General features: G+C 36.7%; 1 protein-coding gene across 2 annotated transcripts in view; it reads right to left on the bottom strand.

The window, feature by feature from the left end:
• The window catches only part of LOC138705754 (UDP-glycosyltransferase UGT5-like), a 74952-nt gene that overhangs the window by 10734 nt on the left and 41338 nt on the right, over positions 1–22880 (bottom strand). For both annotated transcript variants that reach the window (XM_069834376.1, XM_069834375.1), the window contains exons 3-5: positions 8498–9087; positions 5781–6003; positions 3479–3698 (exon numbers count right to left, since the gene is read on the bottom strand). In XM_069834376.1, the coding sequence (XP_069690477.1) occupies positions 3479–3698; positions 5781–6003; positions 8498–9087 (1033 nt within the window). The remainder of the gene's footprint in view (positions 1–3478; positions 3699–5780; positions 6004–8497; positions 9088–22880) is intronic.

The following is a 22880-nucleotide window of genomic DNA, read 5'->3' as shown; positions in this document are numbered from 1 at the left end:
TTAATAAGTGCTCTTCCCTTTATCCATTGAATCAGTGCTGGCCATCTCTGTATATAGCTCGACCAAGCGGCATATACCACGTCTTTCGTCTCTCTCTTTCCTTTCCGCTGTAAAGCGCTCAGGCTACCTGGGCTCTAAAGCGCGCGCTTGCTCCTGTGGGCATCAATTGACATGCCTGATCTACACGGTTAAACTTTTCTTTCAACTTTATGCATTCAAGCAATGAATACAATATTGATATTTAATATTAATTAATATATTTACGCAGTGAAGACGACGTTCAAAACGGCTCACCATGTAGACACAAAATCTTCATGCAACTTAATTGAACGTATGTTTTAAACTTGGTTCTTTCAATATTCTTTCCAGATTGCATGCATACGCGCATGGAAAATTGAATTGTGTAAATGCAGCTTTAGTTCCTTTACACACTACAGCGAGAATGTGTTTGTCGAACTATGTAAAATGTTTTCCTGTAGCACGGAGTAACGGTCGAAATAAAGCATAGTTGACATTGGTCCCGCTCTCACAGGTAACCTAACCTAATTTAGCCTATCAAATTTGTATTACGTGAATGAAATTAAGCAATTAATAGAAAGTCAGATGTTCAAATTTATGTAACATCAGCGCATATAAAACCCAAAGACCTTGTATGGTATTATGTACAAGGTCTTTGATCAAACTGCCTTCCGTATGACGTAATAAAATTTGTGTTTTAATTACCTGTACAGAGATGGTGTAGCAAGATATGTCTAGTTGTAGTGTGAATACATAAGCATTGCTAGCTGTTTCCATACATATTACTTAGTTCGGGATTCTCGGTGTAGTGTGTAATATAACGATGAAGTACTAAATAAAGTGCGAAATCTTACTTCCACATCTTCTAATTCCATGTCCATTGTAGGCTATCTGAAGAAAATTACACTCCTTCATTCAGATTTGTTAACTGCGTTTTCAGCAATTTATTTAATTGATGTATTAATCAGATTATTTGCAATTATATTATAAAATGTTTACATTAAATTATGATTTCAGGAGATAATGAAAAAGTATTTCTGTTATAATAATAAGAGAAACGCGCAATACATGTAATTAACATTGTTAAACCTTCATTTCGCTTTTCGTAATTGGCATTAACATCCAATTTCGTTATTGCAGTAATCGATATTCATCTATTTCAACTTCACAATATCTGAATAGGTTAAGTATTCATAAATATACAATTATTAAAATTTTTTAGGGAATTTTAGGGATATATTATTTACATGTCTATTTTATTCACAAAATAATCCTAATAAATGTCACTCGAGGTCTGAGATTTATCGGGGAATCTCAGACCTCTCGTGACATTAATCTGACATAATGTGAATTCAGTGCTGTGTTTATCGTGGAACTTTATTTCCGCTCATACGGAGTAGGCGTCACAATAGATCAAGTTTGCTTCACGTTAAAGAACATTATACGAGGAGCGATTAATAGTGAGCCACCAAATAACAGAATAATGTTAGCTGTCGTTAACAAGTTCTGTCGTACGGGATCAGTGTCATGTCAACGTGAGGGTACTATTGCGAAATACTGTCCCACCAAAATTATACAATGGAACAAGAATTGATGTGAAAAAATTCATAAAGAACTTAGTGGAAGCGACGATATTAACTTGGAAAACGAAAGAAGAAGATATTTATATCCCACGTATTCTTATAATACCCACTAACATTCCTTTCGATTTTGAGAAACTGAAATTTCAGTGCGAATAGCATATTTGTAAATGACCGTATTAAAATATAGCTCAAGGATAGTCGCTCAAAGTTGCAGACATTAACTTAGAAACTCAGTGTTTTTCACATTGTCAACTATGTAGCTTGCTTTCGAGTGAGCATTCCTAAACATCTATATTATGCAAAAGGGGGGAAAATAAAGAAGTGTACGCATATCAATAAGCAATTCAATTATACTTCTGTCGTGTCCCTAATGTATACAGGACGTATCAAAAGATCAGATCATTCCTTAAGGAGGTGATTCAGAGTTACACGAATTTCACTTACCTTATCTATCCCCATTTGATTCCACACCTAATGGACCTGTATACTTGAGATGCGGTAGGCTAATTATCAATTGTTTAGAGTAGATGCTCAAAATGTCCCCCCTCTCGCACGAACACATGCATCAGTACGCCGTCTGAACTCTCGCTGCGCATTATCCAATCCGTGGTTATCTCCATTGCAGCAGTGTTAATCTTTGCATCGAGCTCCTCCCTGCTTGTTATCTCCGTTTGGTACACTTTCTCCTTCATGCAGCCCCAGAGAAAGAAATCCAATGGTGTTAGGTCTGGGGACCAGGCTGCCCAGGCAACTATGGTATCAACTAGACGATTCTCCAGGACATTTCACACATCCAGTACGCCAATGGTTACATCACCATTTTGCAGGTAAATGGATTGGAAGGAGTGACCTCATTTTGGAAGAGTACAGTACTCATTATTATTCTCAGATGTGGATTCTAATTTAGCGGATTTATCTTGAAAATTTGCTTGAAATATTCTTCTTTCCTCTTCGTTTTGAGTTTTTCCATGTCAAATTTTTTTGTCACCTGTCTTCCTCTTATTATCTTCAGATAAATATCTTCTTCGTCTATCAGCAGGACATAATCTGAGTTAATATCCATTCCTGGTAAAGTTTTTGCATTTTTTAATCAATTGAGGAATCTTCCCTGTACCAATAGGTCCATATAGTCTATCTGATATCTGCTTTCGTCCCTTGGCATGTCCATGTATATCTTCTTTGTTTATGTTGCTGCAATAATGTTTTTCCAACAATCATTGAATTCTCGTTTACAAAAATTCATCAAAAATTCTCCTCTATCATTTCTTCTTCCCAATCCATATTCTCCAACTGTGTTTCCATCTTGTCCTTCTCCTACTACTGCGTTCCAGTATGAAGTATAATTTTGATATCTCTAGTTGCCTTTTTATTTAATTACGCAGCTGGTGGCGTAAAAGAGCAGACTTGACGGCCTTAACAATACCAGAATAAATAAATAAATTATTATTATTATTATTATTATTATTATTATTATTATTCGATTGTTTTTTTTTAATTGTTCTATCAAAGTAAGCTGTTTTATAACGTTTACATCAGTGATGTCAACTGATGCCCATAGGAGCAAGCGCGCGCTTTAGAGCCCAGGAGAGCCTGAGCTCTTTACAGTGGAAAGGAAAGAGACCTAGCGCTTGATGCTCGCGCACGACGTCAAGGTCAGAAAAATGCGCTTGCTTTGACATCACTGGTTTACATTATATATCCGGTATGTTTAAAGCTGTGAGCCTGTTTTATTATTTTATAGTTAAATACAATAAAAATTGTCTCTTCTCCGTAAATTTTGTGCGTTCATATTTTCTTCCAGAAGTGTTATTTCACACAACTATACAACAACATAAATATTCGTCAGACGTATTGCACACTACATGTAAGCAGCTTACTTGGGGTTCTCCAAACCTTCTCTGAGAGCCCAGCTCACGGAATGTTCACTGATGTTGTTGAAGTCCAGTCTGATGCCTATACCGAAAGACACAGCCCGGGCCACATTGTGCTTCTGGTCACCAAAAATCGGGATACCCACAATCGGGATCCCTCGTGTTATCGCCTCCTGCGAGCTGAGTAGTCCTCCATGAGTCACGAATAGCAGCACATTAGGGTGGGCTGAAATGTAGAAATATATCAATATTGTTTGCAAGTAACTGCTTCATACTGTATACCCATCGATGAGTAATAATACAATTAATACGCATAAATATAATCCAATAATAATAACATATACACATCTACGAAATAATACTAGAAGTAATAGGAGACGAAAAAACCCGCCTCATCACTAGGATGGACGATATACTACATACGAAAATAATAAATATTAACTCTTCGCAATAATGACAAAACATACGGAGAAGACGTATGCGCAGTTGCGCATATCTACATTCCGATGAAAATTAAATATAGTGAAATATATCTGAGTCTATGGCACTGCAAAGAGGGGATTAAGAAGGGCGGTACTGCAGTGTATTGGAAATATATTTTATATACACATATATACCTACCTACTACCAAATACTGCATACATACACACACACACACACACGCACAAATACATGCATGTAAGAGTGATTTGTGTAGAAGTGGCACAAACGTGATATTACAGCTGTGTGTACGCGAAACCATATTGTGTGCCGGATGCGTGAGATTGCTTGTAGATCAGAAGAATATAATAATAATTATTATTACAAATATTATTATTATCATTATTATTATTATTACTATTAATATTGTTATTGTTATTATTTTATTATTATAATTATTATTATTACTATCATTAGTGTAAATTAGGGTTCGTTGGACAGTCGGGCAAGTTGGACACTTTGTACTTTAACGTGTTACCTCGCCACTTGTGGACACCACATTCTGCTAGAAGTCAAAGACGGAAGGAATCCCTCTCGTGGCTACTTCCGTCATTGACTTCTAGCAGAATGTGGTGTCCACAAATGGCGAGGTAACACGTTAAAGTACAAAGTGTCCAACATACCCGACCGTCCAACAGATCCTAATTTACCCTATTATTATTATTATTATTATTATTATTATTATTATTACTATTATTATTATTACTACTATTAATATTGTTATTGTTATTATTTTATAATCATAATTATTATTACTATTAATATTGTTATTGTTATTATTTTATTATTATAATTATTATTATTACTATCATTAGTGTAAATTAGGGTTCGTTGGACAGTCGGGCAAGTTGGACACTTTGTACTTTAACGTGTTACCTCGCCACTTGTGGACACCACATTCTGCTAGAAGTCAAAGACGGAAGGAATCCCTCTCGTGGCTACTTCCGTCATTGACTTCTAGCAGAATGTGGTGTCCACAAGTGGCGAGGTAACACGTTAAAGTACAAAGTGTCCAACATACCCGACCGTCCAACAGATCCTAATTTACCCTATTATTATTATTATTATTATTATTATTATTATTATTATTACTATTATTATTATTACTACTATTAATATTGTTATTGTTATTATTTTATTATCATAATTATTATTACTATTAATATTGTTATTGTTATTATTTTATTATTATAATTATTATTATTACTATCATTAGTGTAAATTAGGGTTCGTTGGACAGTCGGGCAAGTTGGACACTTTGTACTTTAACGTGTTACCTCGCCACTTGTGGACACCACATTCTGCTAGAAGTCAATGACGGAAGGAATCCCTCTCGTGGCTACTTCCGTCATTGACTTCTAGCAGAATGTGGTGTCCACAAGTGGCGAGGTAACACGTTAAAGTACAAAGTGTCCAACATACCCGACCGTCCAACAGATCCTAATTTACCCTATTATTATTATTATTATTATTATTATTATTATTATTATTATTATTATTACTACTACTATTAATATTGTTATTGTTATTATTTTATTATCATAATTATTATTACTATTAATATTGTTATTGTTATTATTTTATTATTATAATTACTATTATTACTATTATTATTAGCCCTATTATTATTATTATTATTATTATTATTATTATTATTATTATTATTATAAAACGATTTGGGATGACCACAGAGGAATTGATCGACTAGGAAGTAGATTTATCTACCACATCTGTATCTTGAAATGAAAAGGAAAAAAATAAAAATTGGAAAACAATATACTGGTTAGTGGGAAATATTTACTATAATAAAGTTTTAATAAACACACACCTAGAATATCGGATTGTGGCAGCCACTGTCCTAGTCTCACATTGTCTGGTTGTCCTGGCAACGACTCCGTCTCCCACTTCCAGAGAACTTTCTGCTTGATCTTAGCGAACGCCTTCAGTAGGGCTTGTCTCTTGACGTCTGGCAAATCAGAACTCTTCAGAATTGAGCCCATGCTGAAGTACACAACTCCATGCGAAGCCTCATCCAGATATTTCTGCAGGTCCTGGAAAGAGGTAAGTTTGTAAATTGGCATATGTATGTATGTATGTATGTATGTATGTATGTATGTATGTATGTATGTATGTATGTATGTATGTATGTATGTATGTATGTATGTATGTATGTATGTATGTATGTATGTATGTACGAGTATGTATGTGTCATCATTATCGTTCCCATAGTTAGCATGTATGAACACTTTTTCATGGTTACATCTGCTCCAAGCGAACACGTACGATTTGCATTAAAAGTTTCGTAAGTAGCCCCTGTAACACGAATTTTGCGGATTGCCTGCCTAACCACTACTGTACTCGTCTGGTCATTATTTTAGCTAACCTTATAGTGGAGCTTAACAAAATTTCTATTTGATGACTACAAAATGTTCTGATAAAGACGAAATGAAACCCAGATTCCAGTAGTCCCGACGCTGTTATTTCCGGCGTGACTCCGCCTCTTTCCTTACGTTTTAGAAAGTGAAGGCTCTATAAAGTCTAGGTAGGTAGTATTGTTCGCCATTTTTGTTCTTACGTTGGCGAGCTACCATACGAGGAATCTATTTGCCACACCGTTAAACATTATCATGTCGTAGCTCCTATGATAATAAATCAAACGCAATGTAATTCAGCAAATAATTGAGCGGCAAATAACGTCTTCGTGTACTTTCTGCGAACGCCAACGAAAGAGCTAAAATGGCGGGCGATTATGTTAAGTATTTATCGAGCCTTAAGAAATGAATCAGCGAATCACAAGACGCACATGTTTAAATGTAGCCGACCTGCAACGCGATTGGCTGCCGGAAATTAGAGCGACGGGACTATAATACACTAGACAGAGGAAACGGAATTTAAAACATCATCATAAGTCTCATTATCTTACTAAGAAATTTCCTTGTATGATAAAAACAGACTTCTTCCAGGAATTTAAATATTCAATAACTCATTTTCAAACACAGTGAGTCTCCAATCCTCACTTTCAAATACGAGTAAATGCTTCAAATTCTCATCACAGAAATAAATGTGATAGGTAGTGTTCTTGACATTATACATCCCAGATCATTTTCTCATATGTTCGAGGAACTTACTAGCTCCGACAGAGTTTTCAAATCCAGGAATGCCAAATTTATTCTCATCTAGTTAGAGGCTGGAGGGAGTTGCTGCACTTATCGGAAAATATCTGAACCGCCCTTTTCACATTTATTTTTTCAAAATTGCTTGCGAATAAATCCTTTTATGTAAGGAAGAGAACTGTTTTCTAATATGTCTCTTTTTGAATGTTGAAAATCATTCTGAGATATTTACAGATGATTTTGATCCCTTCGCTCATAAGCGACAGCATAGAGTCAAAAAATATATTTGTCACACTTGTATCAGTACTCAAACGATAAAATAGTGTTTTTTTCAGGATTACAAGGACGAGTTATTTATGGCATATAATTCCCTTAACAAAGCATAGCAGACATTTTTACAGTGGTTGAATGATTATCGGTGATAATCCAAGCAACTTTAAACCCGGCATCTTCAACTTCAACATGTTCTATCACTCTCAAAGTGATGTCTTTCAATTCAGTTCCTGTTATGTTATCTGTGGAAGAGTACTGGACTGGTATTACAAAATGAATTGACAAAACCTGAAACACAAAATAGGTTATTCGAGTCGTTATGTCATTTTGTTTTTCATTAGATTTCTCCAACACTTTCATTTGCACAGTTCCAATAACGGTATCTTGAGTTCTCAGATACCGTACCTCTGCTAATTGACATGTCGTCGATAAAGATGGAATCAAAAGCCCTTTCATCCCTTACAATGGTTCTCCGATAACTTAACAGTCGAATAAATTCGTACATTTGGAAAAACTAAACAGCATTGGAGCTCGAACTCAGTATTCATAATTTTGTGTTTTATGGCAGAGCCGACCTACACGCTCATACGAATTTATTTCCTATTTTCAGATTTCAATTTAGTATTCGCATATGATTCATAATATATCTTAATGTCGTCTATGAAATATACGAATAACTAGACAGATGGGTAGATGGGTAGATTGTGCTCTACGTCTGTGTCTTGTATATGGAACTTGGAATATTGAAGCGGTTCATTACCTTTTTCTGGTACGGGTGCTGTAGACTAGCGTTCAGCTGTCAAAAAAGAACTTCCATGGCGGACACTGACAGCACATGAATAGGTCGCTGAAATGGGTAGAGTGCATGAAGGGTAAGGAAATATGCTGCATCGTGCACAAGGGATAAGGAGACAGCATACCCGTCAGCAATGTCTTGTCGGCGGTTAAGAGACGCTAGACCAAGGGTGCAGTGTTCTGATAACCGCTGTCGTAAACAATTGAGTTCAGCAAGGCTATGTTGTGCTTAACTAAGCGCAAATACATATATCTTTGTAAGTTAGAGACACGCGACTGATCATGGGTACTTATTTTTAATCTAAAGGATGCAATAAGCGTTGAATTAGTAATCAGACTTTTACCAAGAGAGCTGTGAATGTACCTGTGGCAGCTGGCGTGGTGGGCGCACGTGCAAACCACCCACTTCCACTATGCTGGGCGTGAGCGGTCGCGGGTAACTAATGCTGAAATGACTGTTGAGTAGCACAAGCGTTGTGGTGGTCGCTTCCAACTCTACCAACCGCGGGAGCGGCTCCGAGACGTTGAAGAGATTCCGCACCACCGCGTCTAGGCGGGGTAGATAGTACAATTGGCGACCGAGCCTGAAGAACGTTCCGCCCAGCAAGTTGAACGCGCGCTCCCAGAAGCTCATACGGTCGCCTAGATTCAACATGGCATCAGGAACGTACGATGGTGGACTGGGATTTCCCACCCAATCGCCCATCCAGTGCGTGCCACCGAACGTACAGAACTTCACTACAGGTGCTTTAAACTTATAAGCAAACTGAAGGAAACAGTCGCTGAAGAATGCTTCCATTATGATCAGGTCGAAATGCAAGTCTTTAGAGTGTATCAGTTCCTGCACTTTGGTATCAGACAGAACGTCGGCACATAAACCACAACCTAGATGCCATGTCTGAATCGCAGTCTCGAACAAAGTGTTGTCTTCCAAGTTGTAAGGATTGCCACCAACTGGAAATGTTAAATTAAAAGCGTATTAATATACAAGTATATTTAGCCATTCTCGATAGTACGAGTATAGTGATCTTCATTCTGCAGAACGATATAATTTTAAGATGCCTTTTAGAACATGAGCTTGAAACATCCCATGAAAATTTGTACTCATATGAATGTAGGCTACTAGAAAGTAAAATGTAGTTGTCACAGAAAACTGTAATACACAAGAATCATACTTAAACTACGGTGTTATGATTGTACTACTACTACTACTACTACTACTACTACTACTACTACTACTACTACTACTACTACTACTACTACTAATAATAATATAACTTATTTCAAGAAATAGACTGCCCAGGCATCCTGGGTTGCCAAAAACACAGAATAACACACATATAAGAATAGTAATGATTACAGTAAGATAGATGAGCCAAATTTAAATGCGAACTAGGAGCTTAAGTTTAAGAAATAATAAATTTGTACATATATTTGTAACAATCACACACTAACGAATAGAAAAGGGGGGGGGTATTATGATATTCCGTATAAATGATTTTTCAGAATTGCCACAGACCCTTTAATGGTTGAAGTAATTATTTTTGGAATGATGTCATGGATTCCAAATGTTTTGATAGTGTTTACAGTTGATCGTGGGATGGTGCCCCTCGCTCCGATCATTAAACCATGTACTTCCTAGGTGCCTTCCATCTGATATTTTTCTCGAAAATACGGAATAGTAGGCTCATAAATTTGTTGTTTTTCTTTGTTGACCTCGGATGGTTGGGTCTGGCTCATCTCAAATCTAACAGTTGGGTCCAGTATAAAACCTTTACTATTAGTCTTGTCTAGAGCCACGATGTCCGCTCTTCTAATTCCGCCGCCTTCAGACGCAACGCAGTGCACCTCTTCATGGACCTCGAAGGATTTGTTTCTAAGGGCTTGTGCTATTAGTTTTCGGATGTTATGATGGCGTGAATTTCTCAGGAGTTCTCCATGCTGACAGGATCCTAGGACGTGTGCTAAGGTTTCAATCTCGTTGCAGTATCTGCAACGGAAACCGTCCAAGGATCTCCCATGAAGACTTCTCACTGGTGCTACGTTAGCATTCATCTTAATTGCGTCCCGCCATTCAGAGGAAGATAGACCCTCCTTAGAAAAAATCCATTTATTTCCGGGAGTATATTCTTGAAATAAAATAACACCTTTTCCTTTATGTGGAAGCGCACACCATTTGTCGTACTCTTGTTTCCTAAGATTTTGTCGTAGTTTATGGACATTGATGTTACTTATATTATTATTATTATTATTATTACTTATTTATTTATTTATTTATTTATTTATTTATTTATTTATTTATTTATTTATTTATTTATTTATTTCATGTGGCAGAGCTAAGGCCAGTAGGCATTCTCTTCTGCCCAGCCAGACTCTAATTCTAATTAAATACAATTGAAGAGTTCGCGGGAAAAACGATGAATGTCACAGTTTTGTTAAGGTTGATGTCATTATCTAATTGAATGGATCACTACGACATTTAATGTTGTTCTTATGAAAAATGGTAAAAAGGAGAATTATCACCACGAATACAGTAATCCTTTCCTTTATTTTCTGTAGAAACAGCACTACATCTTGCAGTTATACACTCAATTAGATCATTATCCAATCCTTAACAGAAATGTGACATTCGTCGTTTTTCCCGCGAACTCTTCAATTGGTTACATAGTTATTACATTAATATCTAGACCATAAAACAACATGAAAGTAAATAATGAAAGTTGAATTAGTAATGTTAGTTAGACAATAATAAACATTGGTAATAATAATAATAATAATAATAATAATAATAATAATAATAATAATAATGAGACAATTTAACTATATAATATATAAGCTAACCATTAAACGTTGAGAAACCTGAAACAGCTATTATTGTTAACAAGAATTGTAGAAGAATATTTCGTTAGTCTATTCTTAAATTGGTTTGATGTCTGAGAGTCCCTGACATTACTCGGTAGGGAATTCCAAAGTCAAGGAACAGTCACAGTGAAAGAAGATGAATATGAAAATGTTCGGTAGGAGGAAATGGATAATATTGAGGAGTGTTGTGATCGTGTATTTAGGTTATGATGGATGGATGAATTTTGAAAACGAGACGTGATATGGTACTAATAGACCTACTTTAGCAACATTTCTACTTGCAACTTGAGGATGCATTGATATTTGATTCCTAGGGTCTACTTCCTTACTGATCCAATCATCATTAATTTTGTGTTCAAATAATTTATATCCAGCCTTTATTCATAGAAATATCATTTCTGCACGTCTGCATGGATTTGATCTTTGTCCCTTCATAGACGGTAGCGATCTACATTGCACTTGTCTAGAACCGAAATATATGAGATGAAAATAATCATTGTTTACTAATTTTCAGTTGCTACAAGTGCAAAGATTTGGCGACTACGATATTATTCCGTGACATTACCGAACGAGGAGACCATACAGCTCGTCCAAGTCAAGTCTGCGAGTGGGGATATCGGGATGGAATGTAGAGGCAAAACACAGTTGCCACATAGGTCACTTAACGCTCAGATTTCAACGTGTGCACATCGTTTAAAATACACTACGGAGCACACGCATTTGTTGTCCTTGTCTTCAGATAAAGGCAACAGTTACGCTGCCTCCCCCCTCATGCAACTTTCTCTCCTTCGCCCACGCTTGCCAATCAGAACGCCAAACCTCACTGTCAAGCAGAATTAGAAGTACAGTCTATTTCAAAGCGTCTTAAATTGTTACCGCTCTATGAACTGAGGCAAATAATGGAACATCTAATAACATAATATATTCACAACATTTTATAAAATAACGAATGGCTGAACAAAAATCAAAACGGCTTCAGACCAGGATATTCTTACGAAAGTCAAATCACATCCTTAATACAAGACTTATCCGATGAAGTTGATAGGGAGGGAAGAATAGTTGGAATTGTGATCGATTTTGCTAAAGCTTTCGACGTAGTGCGTCACGAAAATCTGTTAGAGAAACTAAGTAGGCCTCCAATTGATAAATAATCTAGTAATAAGATGGATATATAAATTCTTAGAAAACAGGACCCAAAATGTTAGACTAGCAAAAGAAATGTCGGAACTAGGAAATGTAACTTCAAGGTACGGTTCTTGCACCTCTATTGTTTCTTGTATATATAAACGATATAAATAGAAATACTACTTCTCAGGTAAAGTTATTTGCGGATGACCGTACAATATATAGACAAATTACTAACAAATCCGATATCGCCGCCTTGCAAAAGATCTTAACGCTATTAAAACCTGCACGACAGGAAAAAAAATCAATATGAGTAAAAGTACCTAAACCAAAATCCTTATGTAGAACACATAAAGAAATTTGTCTCAACTATCAAATGAATGGTACACCAGTGCCACAAGTGAACACTTAAGTTATACTACTAGGTTCAAAAAGTTCCCGGAATTTTACTACCATTTTTCGTATTAATATATAACAAGGGATATTATACATTTGTTTTGTTGGTAACATTCATGATGTCATTTCCTTAAAGTTTGTTGATAATGGCAATTATTGGTTTTGAGTTGTAGGCATTTGTTTATCATAGTGTTTTGTTTGTTCGTCGCATTTTGTAATTATGTCCACAGAGCAAAGTACAAACATCAAGTTCTGTGTTTTGCTGGGGACATGATCAGTATGGCTGATGAAGATGGTGATTTCTTAAACAAAATGAAACTGGTGCTACTTGTACGACCCAGTCCCTAAACGACAGTCATCTGAGTGGAAATCGAAAACATCTCCTCGGAAGCAAAAATTTCCTAGGGACACTTCCAAAGGCAAAGTTATTTTAAATGTTATGTTTTATTTAACGACGCTCGCAACTGCAGAGGTTATATCAGCATCGCCGGATGTGCCGGAATTTTGTCACGCAGGAGTTCTTTCATATGCCAGTAAATCTGCTGACATGAGCCTGTCGCATTTAAGCACACTTAAAGCAAAGTTATTTTGGAAGTTTTCTTCGACTCTCAGGGTCTCATGCACCATGAGTTCATTCCAGAAGGTCGTACTGTAAGGAAAGAATTGTACGTAGAAACCCTCCGTCGCCTCTGGGACGCAGTGAGAAGGAAACGTCCAGAAAAGTGGGTAGAAAACAACTGGTTCCTTATGCATGACAATGCACCTGCTCATCGCGCAATTATTGTAAAGAATTTTCTTGCCAGGCACAACATAACTGCTTTGGATCACTCACCATACTCTCCTGATCTCTCACCACCTGATTACTTTCTGTTTCCCCGTCTGAAAAGTCATCTGAAAGGACGGAGATTCAATGCTGAAGAGGTTATCGCAAACGCGACGAGAGCACTAAGACGGGTTTCACAAAATGGCTTCCAGGCCTGCTTCCAGGAACTCTACACGCGTTGGCAAAAGTGTGTTGTTGCGGAAGGCAACTATTTTGAAGGGAATGCTGTAGAATAGTGTTTAAGGTACATTGTTTCTATGATGCTAGCAAATTCCGGGAACTTTTTGAACCTAGTTGTAAATACCTAGATATAAATAACATGTAACATGTAATTAAGCATTATTGCATTGTTTCATCTGATAAACTGGAAAATGTATTACTGTGGAGCTATTATGATGGCAACCTATTACACAAAGTCGCCAAAATGACGGAACATTATACGTGACTTGGCTTTACGTGTGCTGGACCCGGACGGGCCCGTACATTTAGGCGCGGTTAGGGCAATTATTGTGCGCCGTTGTATGCGATGATTGTCCTAGTTCCATAGGTGGCCTCGGTGGCATTCGTAAATCCGACGCTGACATATAGACTATCCTGCCTCAGCCCCTAGTATAATGAGGATCACGTAAGAGTAATTCCTAAAAGACTAATTTGGCCGTCTCTTCAGTGTTGCCAACTAATACTAGATATCACCAAAAGAGCATAAAATCACACAATGCCATATACTATAATAATAATAATAATAATAATAATAATAATAATAATAATAATAATAATAATATAGTATTAACAGTAACGATGTCTTACTTATTTACACATCTCATCTTTATGTTGGGGAGGTGTTTTTTAAAAGGTTCAATACCGTAATTTGTAAAAGAGTATGTTTTTCTTCTGGACCTCTCGCACATTATGTTAGTACTTAGTAGATTACTGTAGTGTTTGATCAGATATTTTGTCTGACAACATGGAATTCATTACTTTAATTAAACAGTTTACAAATCATTAGACCTAACCTAAAAATGTATTTTGTTTGATCACGTGAAATGATTAGTATGAATTCCGAAAACGAATGCCACTTTGAAATGTATGCTTTACAATATTTACTCCATTATTGTAATAAAAGAAACACGAAAGAAATTAATTAAAATGTGAAATGGTATTTCTATTAATTACTCAAGGGTATGTATCACACGAAATATGTTATATTTATTTACACTTAGCCTACCTGACTCTATAATCTTGAAATTGTAACCACAACACAAAGCAACACATACAATAACTATTATGTATTATACTGATATTAATTAATTATTAGTATGTTCAAATTTAATTGGCTTCCAGTAATGGGCTCAGGACTTAAACTACTGAAAACTTGTGTCATTACTGCCAACATAACAGTTGTAGTATTTCTCAGTACCGAAATTCGAAACGAAGTTGGCAAAAGAAAATTCAACCTGCAAACTAGAAAATCATCATAATCCACTAGCTTATGTAGCAATGGGGGAAAAATACCTTAGGGTATTACGTAAGCTGACCCGAACTATAGAGCCAGGTCCCATTTCGCGAAGGAGTAGCCTAATGAGCCCCAGGGGCCCGGAGCCCCGAATCCTTCCTATACTGCATCGAAAACCAATACTTCCCCGAAGACTTCACCCCGGTAAATTTTTACTATTGCGGATGATAGATGAAATGAGGAGGAAGGTGGAGAGTGTTGGTGTAATAATCAAGGGAAACAAGTGTATCCCTGTGAAACATCTGCTTTGTCCACCGCAAAATTTCATCACGACCTGGCCAGAGTTCGAGCCCTGGCCACCTGAATGGAAGGCCAGCGCAGTAGCACTGTATCCGCAGATGCATACGTGGCCCTTATAATATGGCTTATGGCTGTTATGAGTATTTTCGTAAAAACAATTTATGTCCCATGCAGGAAATATGCAACGCCAAATCGGTCATTATTATGGCGAAGATTGCCCCTGAACTTACCTTCGTCCATTTAAACGATATTTCATGTAACACATCATAATTCACACTGATAACGGATTATAATATTGTTCAAAATCTATGTTTTTAGTACATTAAAGAAAGCACTATTATATTCGCTAAACCTTGCACTGCAATCAATCTTAAAATATATAGTCTCCAATTTCACTAGTAGCATATCTTTTCTCTTTTATTTTACATAACTCGTTACAGTCCAGTCGCCAGTTGCGAGAATAGTTAGCTCTCCTCTTCTCCACTTGTTCCGTTTCTTCAATATGTCTTTGTTATGGCGATTGTATATCTCTGATACAATAAAACCTTGGATTACGAGTAACTTGGTTTGCGAGTGTTTTGCAAAACGAGCGAACAATCAGGAAACATTTTTGTTTAATAAACGAGCGATGTCTTGCAATACGAGCAGCATGATTTGCACGCAACTTGCTTCGCTTGCCGTGATCGATAATGTGATCACAACTTTCCTTCAACAGCACAGGAGATCTCGTCTGAGAAGGAAGAGGAGACAAGAGCTGACAAATTCTTCTCTTCAAATGAGATTAAAGAGGTATGTAAAAACTGAGAAGCAGTAAAAAATGTTATTCAAATTCACCACCCTGTCGGCCTGGTTGGCGAGATGGTATAGCGTTGACCTTATGTGCCCGAGGTTGCCGGTTCGATCCCGCAAGGGGCGATGGCATTTAAGCATGCTTAAATGCGACAGGCTCATGTCGGTAGATTTACTGGCATGTGAAAGAACTCCTCCGGGACAAAATTCCGGCACACCGGCGACGTTGATATAACCTAGGCATTTGCGAGCGTCGTTAGGCCTAATAAAACATAACATTTTTTTCACCACCCTGATAAGGTTGTAGCAGTGTGTGCGATATAGCTGCTTAACGACAACCCAATGTCACATTTCCGCAAAATCCTCAAAACGAGACAAAAGCAGGTGTCATTGGATAGGTTCTTAGTCAAAGCAAAAGATTCCAGTCAGTCAAGTAGTCCGAAGTGATTCCATTAGTGATAGTAAAAATATTTTCTTTAAATGTTCAAGAAGTTTACTAAGCAGTGAAACAGGTGAAAAACACTAAAAAGTCCACACCTGTGGAGTAACGGTTAACGCGAAACCAGGTGACCCGGGTTCGATTCCCGGTCGAGGTAGTAGTGTTTTCGATTAAGAGCACGTTTTCGAAACGAATTATGCTCGTAATCCAAGGTTTAACTATAATATATCCTACTTCAGGATAATTTATAATTGCAGTGTTTTCTTACTAATATCACCCATTACAATACAGCCACAAACCTCCCCACCCCAAGTACATTTTCTTCACTAAAATTATCGGGTTAAACTAGCTGAGGCAGTAGAAAACAGCCAGACAGTTTTAATGAAATATAATGCCGAGCTGTCTAAACTTCAGAACCTAATTGATAAAATAAACAATTTTGTTCCATGAATTTCAAAGGGATAATGTACAGTGTGCGAGGAGCTTGACATGTAAGGATTAAAGCAGTCAGTTCGAACTCAATGCTCTGTGACGTCATAGCGAACTTCTCTCATTCTCCGTAGCAATCCAGATAGACTCTCGGAGCAGACCGCAACGCCAGATCCTATCGAAGCAGTGGTGTATGGCAAACCAGCTTAACTTAGTGTTTACAGTACCTAGTAATAATAATAATAATAATAATAATAATAATACTAATAATAATAATAATAATAATAATAATAATAATAATAATATATTAATGTCTTAGGAAGGAGATAGGTATACGCTACTATTCTTCAATAATTTTGGTATCTTTCTGATATATTTAATGTACTCTAAGTTCATGTGGACTTATTTTTAGACTAAACTATAGTCCTGGGCGGCTTGGCCTTTTATTAAAAACCCTTTGTGTCTATCCAAGCTAAATGCAGTTATTTAGTAGATAGGCATATTTTACTTATGTAGAAAGACATCTGATATAACTTAGATATCAGAACTACATGTCTTTAATTAAATGAAAATGCAAGTAATTGCATCAACCCTGAAATTTCTGCAAAGTGTTCCAAAATAACTATTTCTGTTGGAAGAGAAGTTGATTTAGGGGAGAGTCGGGTAGTATCGGACATCGGGTAATATCGAACAGTGAGTTTCTTTCATTTAACACACCATGATAGTACCTGATTGACATGGTTACGTTTCTGTGATGTCCCATAGAGAAACGTAACCATGTCATTCAGGTACTACCATATGGTGGTAGAAGAAAGAAACGCACTGTCCGATACTACCCGATGTCCAATACTACCCGACTCTCCCCTATCAGCTCACTCACAATCCTAGGAAAGAAAGATTGAGGAAATTAAAATGACACAAAACCGGAATGTACAAAGTAAAGTATCCCCATTGTCATCTGTAGGAGAAAACAGCCGTGATCCTCAGCTGGCGGGTGGAAATAGCGACCAATTAAACATTTATGTGATAAGTTTTAACTATCGTAATAATTTAGCACACATTGTAAAAATTCAAGTGGATTTACGGGATCGTAGCAAGAAAGGAATGTGATACGCAAATGAACTGGCTCTAACGATGTTTTTAAGTCCTAATGTTGATAATTTTATGCAGTGGGCTACTACAATAATTGTCTAGGCCTACAACGTGTTTAAGACAAATGACAGAAAAATGGCAGTAGTCCCTACTCTCCTGCCCCAAATAAATTTATATTTTCTGTTGTAAAGTTGAAAGTGAGTAATTTAAGTGAGATAGAGAAATATTGCCTTAAATTCTTTTCTACTTTATATCGAATGATGAAATAATAGGATTAGGTAATACAGATACGGTACAATGAAATGTGTAATCTATGTTTGGCATGAACTGGTAGGTCTACAATGTAGATTCTACATATTTGTAGTTGCTTCATAAATGAATGGGAATTTAAAAAAAATGAGACAAAAAGCATTGCCCGTTTAAGTATGCTATTCCTTGCATACTGTATATAATATAATAATATGTAAATATAATTAGTATAATTATTACGTTGTTATTATTACTACTACTACCACTACTATTGTATTTTTCTATTATATATAATAAGTCTAATTCTGTACCTAATACTTTTTAATTTTTGTATTTCTTTGTATCTACTAGTATGTATAGCAGGCATGGTTTCAACACAGCTGCCAGCACGGCTTCATAATAATCGAAAAAACCGATATCTACTTTCCTTTCTGTATATTACTTATTCTCTACATTACACTATTAGACCTATACATTCCACCAGAGCTAGTAGCTCTAACAATCCACGATCCGCCACAGCTCCGAGCTCGGCTCTGACTATTTCTCCGGGCCTCTTCTCCGAGAAGAAAAGCGTGCTCCGACGTCACAACTCGTCCAGTTGATAATGACTGGGTTAAAGCAAAGCTACATTGTACTTTTTCGCATCGATATCCAAAAGCAATGTGTAATCTCCACAGCATGTGCGTGCTGCAAAAGTTTCCATAGCGTAGTTTCATGCGTATTATATCACGGACTATTCGTCTTGCAATGTTCGCACCACTGCACTGGCGCAAAAAAAAAATCTCTTCCGTCGAGTATGATAGTATTAATAAAGGGCCACGTCTACGAGTACCTTCCTTCTTCACCGCACTAGCGCAGACTGGCAACATCATTGATAGCGGTATCTAGGATGAGTTCAATAATTCGATTTTGTTCAGATAAAAGGGGTTAAGTCATTTTTTGTATAAATGGAATTTTGTTCCCCAGGGAAACACAAGTTAAATTATTCTACAAGTGGGTGTGCAAAAAAAAATTAAAATATTGGATTTTGATGTGTTTTATTTGTGTATAAAATTATTTGCAATAAGGATAGGATGTTTAATTTTCATTTAATTCAAAACTCATTTTTATGACTTATCACACTTCACACAAATACCATCGAATTATTGTGAAGAGAATGAACAATCTCTACAATTAGCCGATTGAAGTGAAATTAGAATCTGACTAAATTAAAATGACTAAATAAAAATCTACTTAAGATCAGTGGCGGCTCGTGAGCTTTCACATTGGGTGTGCACATATATATTACCTTCTATTCAAAATTATAATAACTAATGATTATAGTGCATACCTTTACATAAGGTGTCGGTAAATAAAGTTCATCCTCCTGTCTTTCTTCTCAGCGAATTTGTCGATCACCCGTTCATTGAAATTTTTCATGCTCCTCACCAGCTCCTTCTCGATCGACAACATGGCCAACGCACTTAAACGTTCCTCCGACATTGTGCTGCGAAGAAAAGTTTTAACGCGACTTAATGTTGAAAAACATCTTTCCGCTTCACACGTTGTCATAGGCACAGTCATGAGAACTTTAAGGAGCTTGAAAGTTTCACAGAATGTTCTTTGCACGTTGTTTTCAATTAAGAATGCCAACAAATCTACAGCACCAGACACATTTCGGAAATCTTCCCGCATATAGATTACTTCCAATTCAGTTTTTAGCCTTGTTTTCTCGATGAAAGGATATGCGACACAGGACTCCTGGAGACATCTTTCTGGAAATGCATGGTTGAATTTAGAAAAATTTTCAGAGGCGTGTAGATTTGATGCTGCAATATGGCCTGTGAAGAAGAAACGTTCTTTGGCTTGATTAATAATGACGACGCACACTTCCTTAGCAGCAACATCTCTTGTTATTTTAACATCCTCTTTGCGTCGCTTTTCTGCTCCTGTTAGGAATTCAGGCTGGCTGGCAACACTGTCAATCTTATCCCTGATGGTCGTTATAGCATCTTCGAAACAAGATACTGCTGTCTGAACTGACACTGGGTCAATGTTTCTTTTTTGTAGTTGGCTGTAAAGCATATCAACGTGCGGCATTATTAAATAAAAAATCTGTAGCCAAAACTGAAATACTGATTGTTCCATTTTCAGTCGTATTCCTCTTGCCTGTGTTATTGTAGGGTTGTGTTTGCTTGTTTCTTCGATTTTTTCAAGGCACTCAATTAAGGAGTCCTTGTGTTCGTATACTACTTCAACTGTCCTAGAATGAAAATTCCATCTTATTTGCGAAGCTTTAGGAAGTCTTCTCCCTACAATTTCATTCAGAACTTCGACTCTTTGGGACGAATTTGAAAAGAAAACTGGAATTTCATCCAAGTCAGCAAAAAATATCCTTACATCCTTATTCTGGCTAGTAGCATGGGACATGATGAGGTTGAGTTTGTGTGCATAACAGTGCACATAATAAGCAAAAGGATAATCCTGCTTTACTAGAGTTTGAACTCCAGACCGAGAACCACTCATGACGTTAGCTCCATCATAACTTTGTCCTACTACTTTATTCTTGTCAGAAACAACAACCTCCAATGTTCGTTTCACACATGCGGACAAAATTGGTGCGTTCTGTCCCGAGGGATTTAGAAAGGTCCAGAATCTTTCTACAGGTTTGCCATTTGATAGTACGTACCGAAACACCATCACCATTTGAAACATTGATGAAACATCTGTCGTTTCGTCAGCAATTACCGAAACATAATCAGCACTTTGGATTTCGGCCTTTATTTCATCCTGGCAGACTTCAAACATGCACTGCATTTTGAATTTCTTTCGATGTACCCTTGAACACTGTAGCGTTTTTCAAGTGTTCCTTTAAAGCAGAGTCCAATTCTGAAGTAAAATCTACTAGTCCCCGAAAAATGCCAGGATTAACTGACCCCTCCGACTCATCATGTCCTCTAAGAGCCAGTTCGAAAGCACCACAAAACTTTATACAGTCGATAATTTTTCACAATATGTATCTATTTTTTGTTATTTCTTCATTTTGTTGTTGAATATTTCTTTGAAACGCAGTGCCCAATTGTTGCCTTATGTCATATTTACCTAAAACACTCAATTCTAGCTGTGAATTTTTGGCGCTTTAGACATTTCGTGCTTTGTAATTTTCTGTTTCAAATGCCCGACATCGCTACAACCATTATTTGTCCATGTGCCATCTTTCTCACTCGCGAACATCAAACAAGGAAAACAGTACAATCGGTTCGTAATTTCACAACCACAGAGCCACTCGTATTTGCTATAAAATTCAGGATTGAATTTTCTATTAATATCTCTACCATTACATTTGCTCGTCTGAATCAAATTTATTAAAGGTTGGGGTCTTCCCCTACTTTTAATTTCCAACTTTTCTTCCATACTTAAATTACCGAAATTTGTTTTCTTCAATTTTTGAACCGAATTCATTATTAATTTATTACACGTAAAACTATCACAATGTAAACAATACTATTTACCAGAAAGCATTAAACAACACCAGCACAGACGTTAACCGAATTCATTATTAATTACACGTAAAACTATCACAATGTAAAAAATACTATTTGCCAGAAAGCATCAAACAACACCAGCACAGACCACGCTAAGCTACATGAGACTTGATTATTTTTTGTCAGTTTCTGACACTGACGTCTTGAAATGGCTATGACAATTACTTCGTCAAAACTCGTTATATTTAAAAAGAAAATATAATGTTCGTCTGACATCTAAACTTCACTAGTATATTTTAAACATTTTCTATTACATGAATAAGCATAGTTTTATTAGTACAATCGGCCACGAAGTAATATTTGTAGATTTATTCCAATACACTGAAGAAAGTATGAAAGTAATTATTTTTCTTACTTCCCGCAAGCAAAGAGCCATGTCTGCCAACCGAACCCTAGAAAGTGTAAAATTCAAACACGTAAATGTGGGTGAAGGGAGTGTAGGGACAAGGGAGTACATGCCAAACGCGTCTGAGAAGCTGCGTACGCGCAGGAGATTCTGGCAAGGGATGCGATTGAATGAGGATTGTTGCTGTACTCCCCCTTGTTTACCCGCTGCCCGCAAACATACCTAAATATGTTCGCATCTAAACGGCATTTCTTGCAAGTTGAGAGGGTGCGAAGACATTCTTTCCCCCCCCCCCCCTATTCCTCAGATACCGTTAGCGACCGAGCAGTAGCTGTTACTTCTTATACCTGCACCCCCTACGCTGTACCCAGAACAAAATAAAATATTTAATAAAGTACACTAGGGGATATAAAATGCAGCCATACAGATGTTTGACAATGACTTGTTTCAGTATATTTTAGTGTCATTGTTATAATATTTTCAACTGGCTACTAATAAAATTAACGAATGTTGGTTTGAATGTTGGGGAGCGACACAGTGCAGATTGTCCCAGTGTGTTTGTCGCAGTGTAGCAACTAGCGGTGGAGAAAACATTTATCTTTTGCCCTGAGTGGTTTGAGATTTGTTTCGTCCTTACAGTTTACTTTGTAGTGTTTTGTGAATATCGGTATAGGAAATAGTGTACATAGTGTAGTGTTAATTTCTTATATAAGTACATAGTTTTTTTTATTTAGGATTAGGACCGTATTTTATCGTAGTTTGTAAATTATTTAACGAACATTATGGCTTCCAGCAGTGTTATAAAACATAAAAAAGGCAAACCAATGCGAAGTGGTCAGCAGAGATGTGTGTTGAATTTATTTGAAACGTTATGTGCCGAAAATCCAACTTACAGTTTAGAAAAGGTGGCTGAGATGGCG

The sequence above is a fragment of the Periplaneta americana genome, chromosome 9 (genome assembly GCF_040183065.1).
Source record: "Periplaneta americana isolate PAMFEO1 chromosome 9, P.americana_PAMFEO1_priV1, whole genome shotgun sequence".
Taxonomy (NCBI): Eukaryota; Metazoa; Arthropoda; class Insecta; order Blattodea; family Blattidae; genus Periplaneta; species Periplaneta americana.
This window is presented reverse-complemented; position numbering and strand designations above follow the sequence as displayed.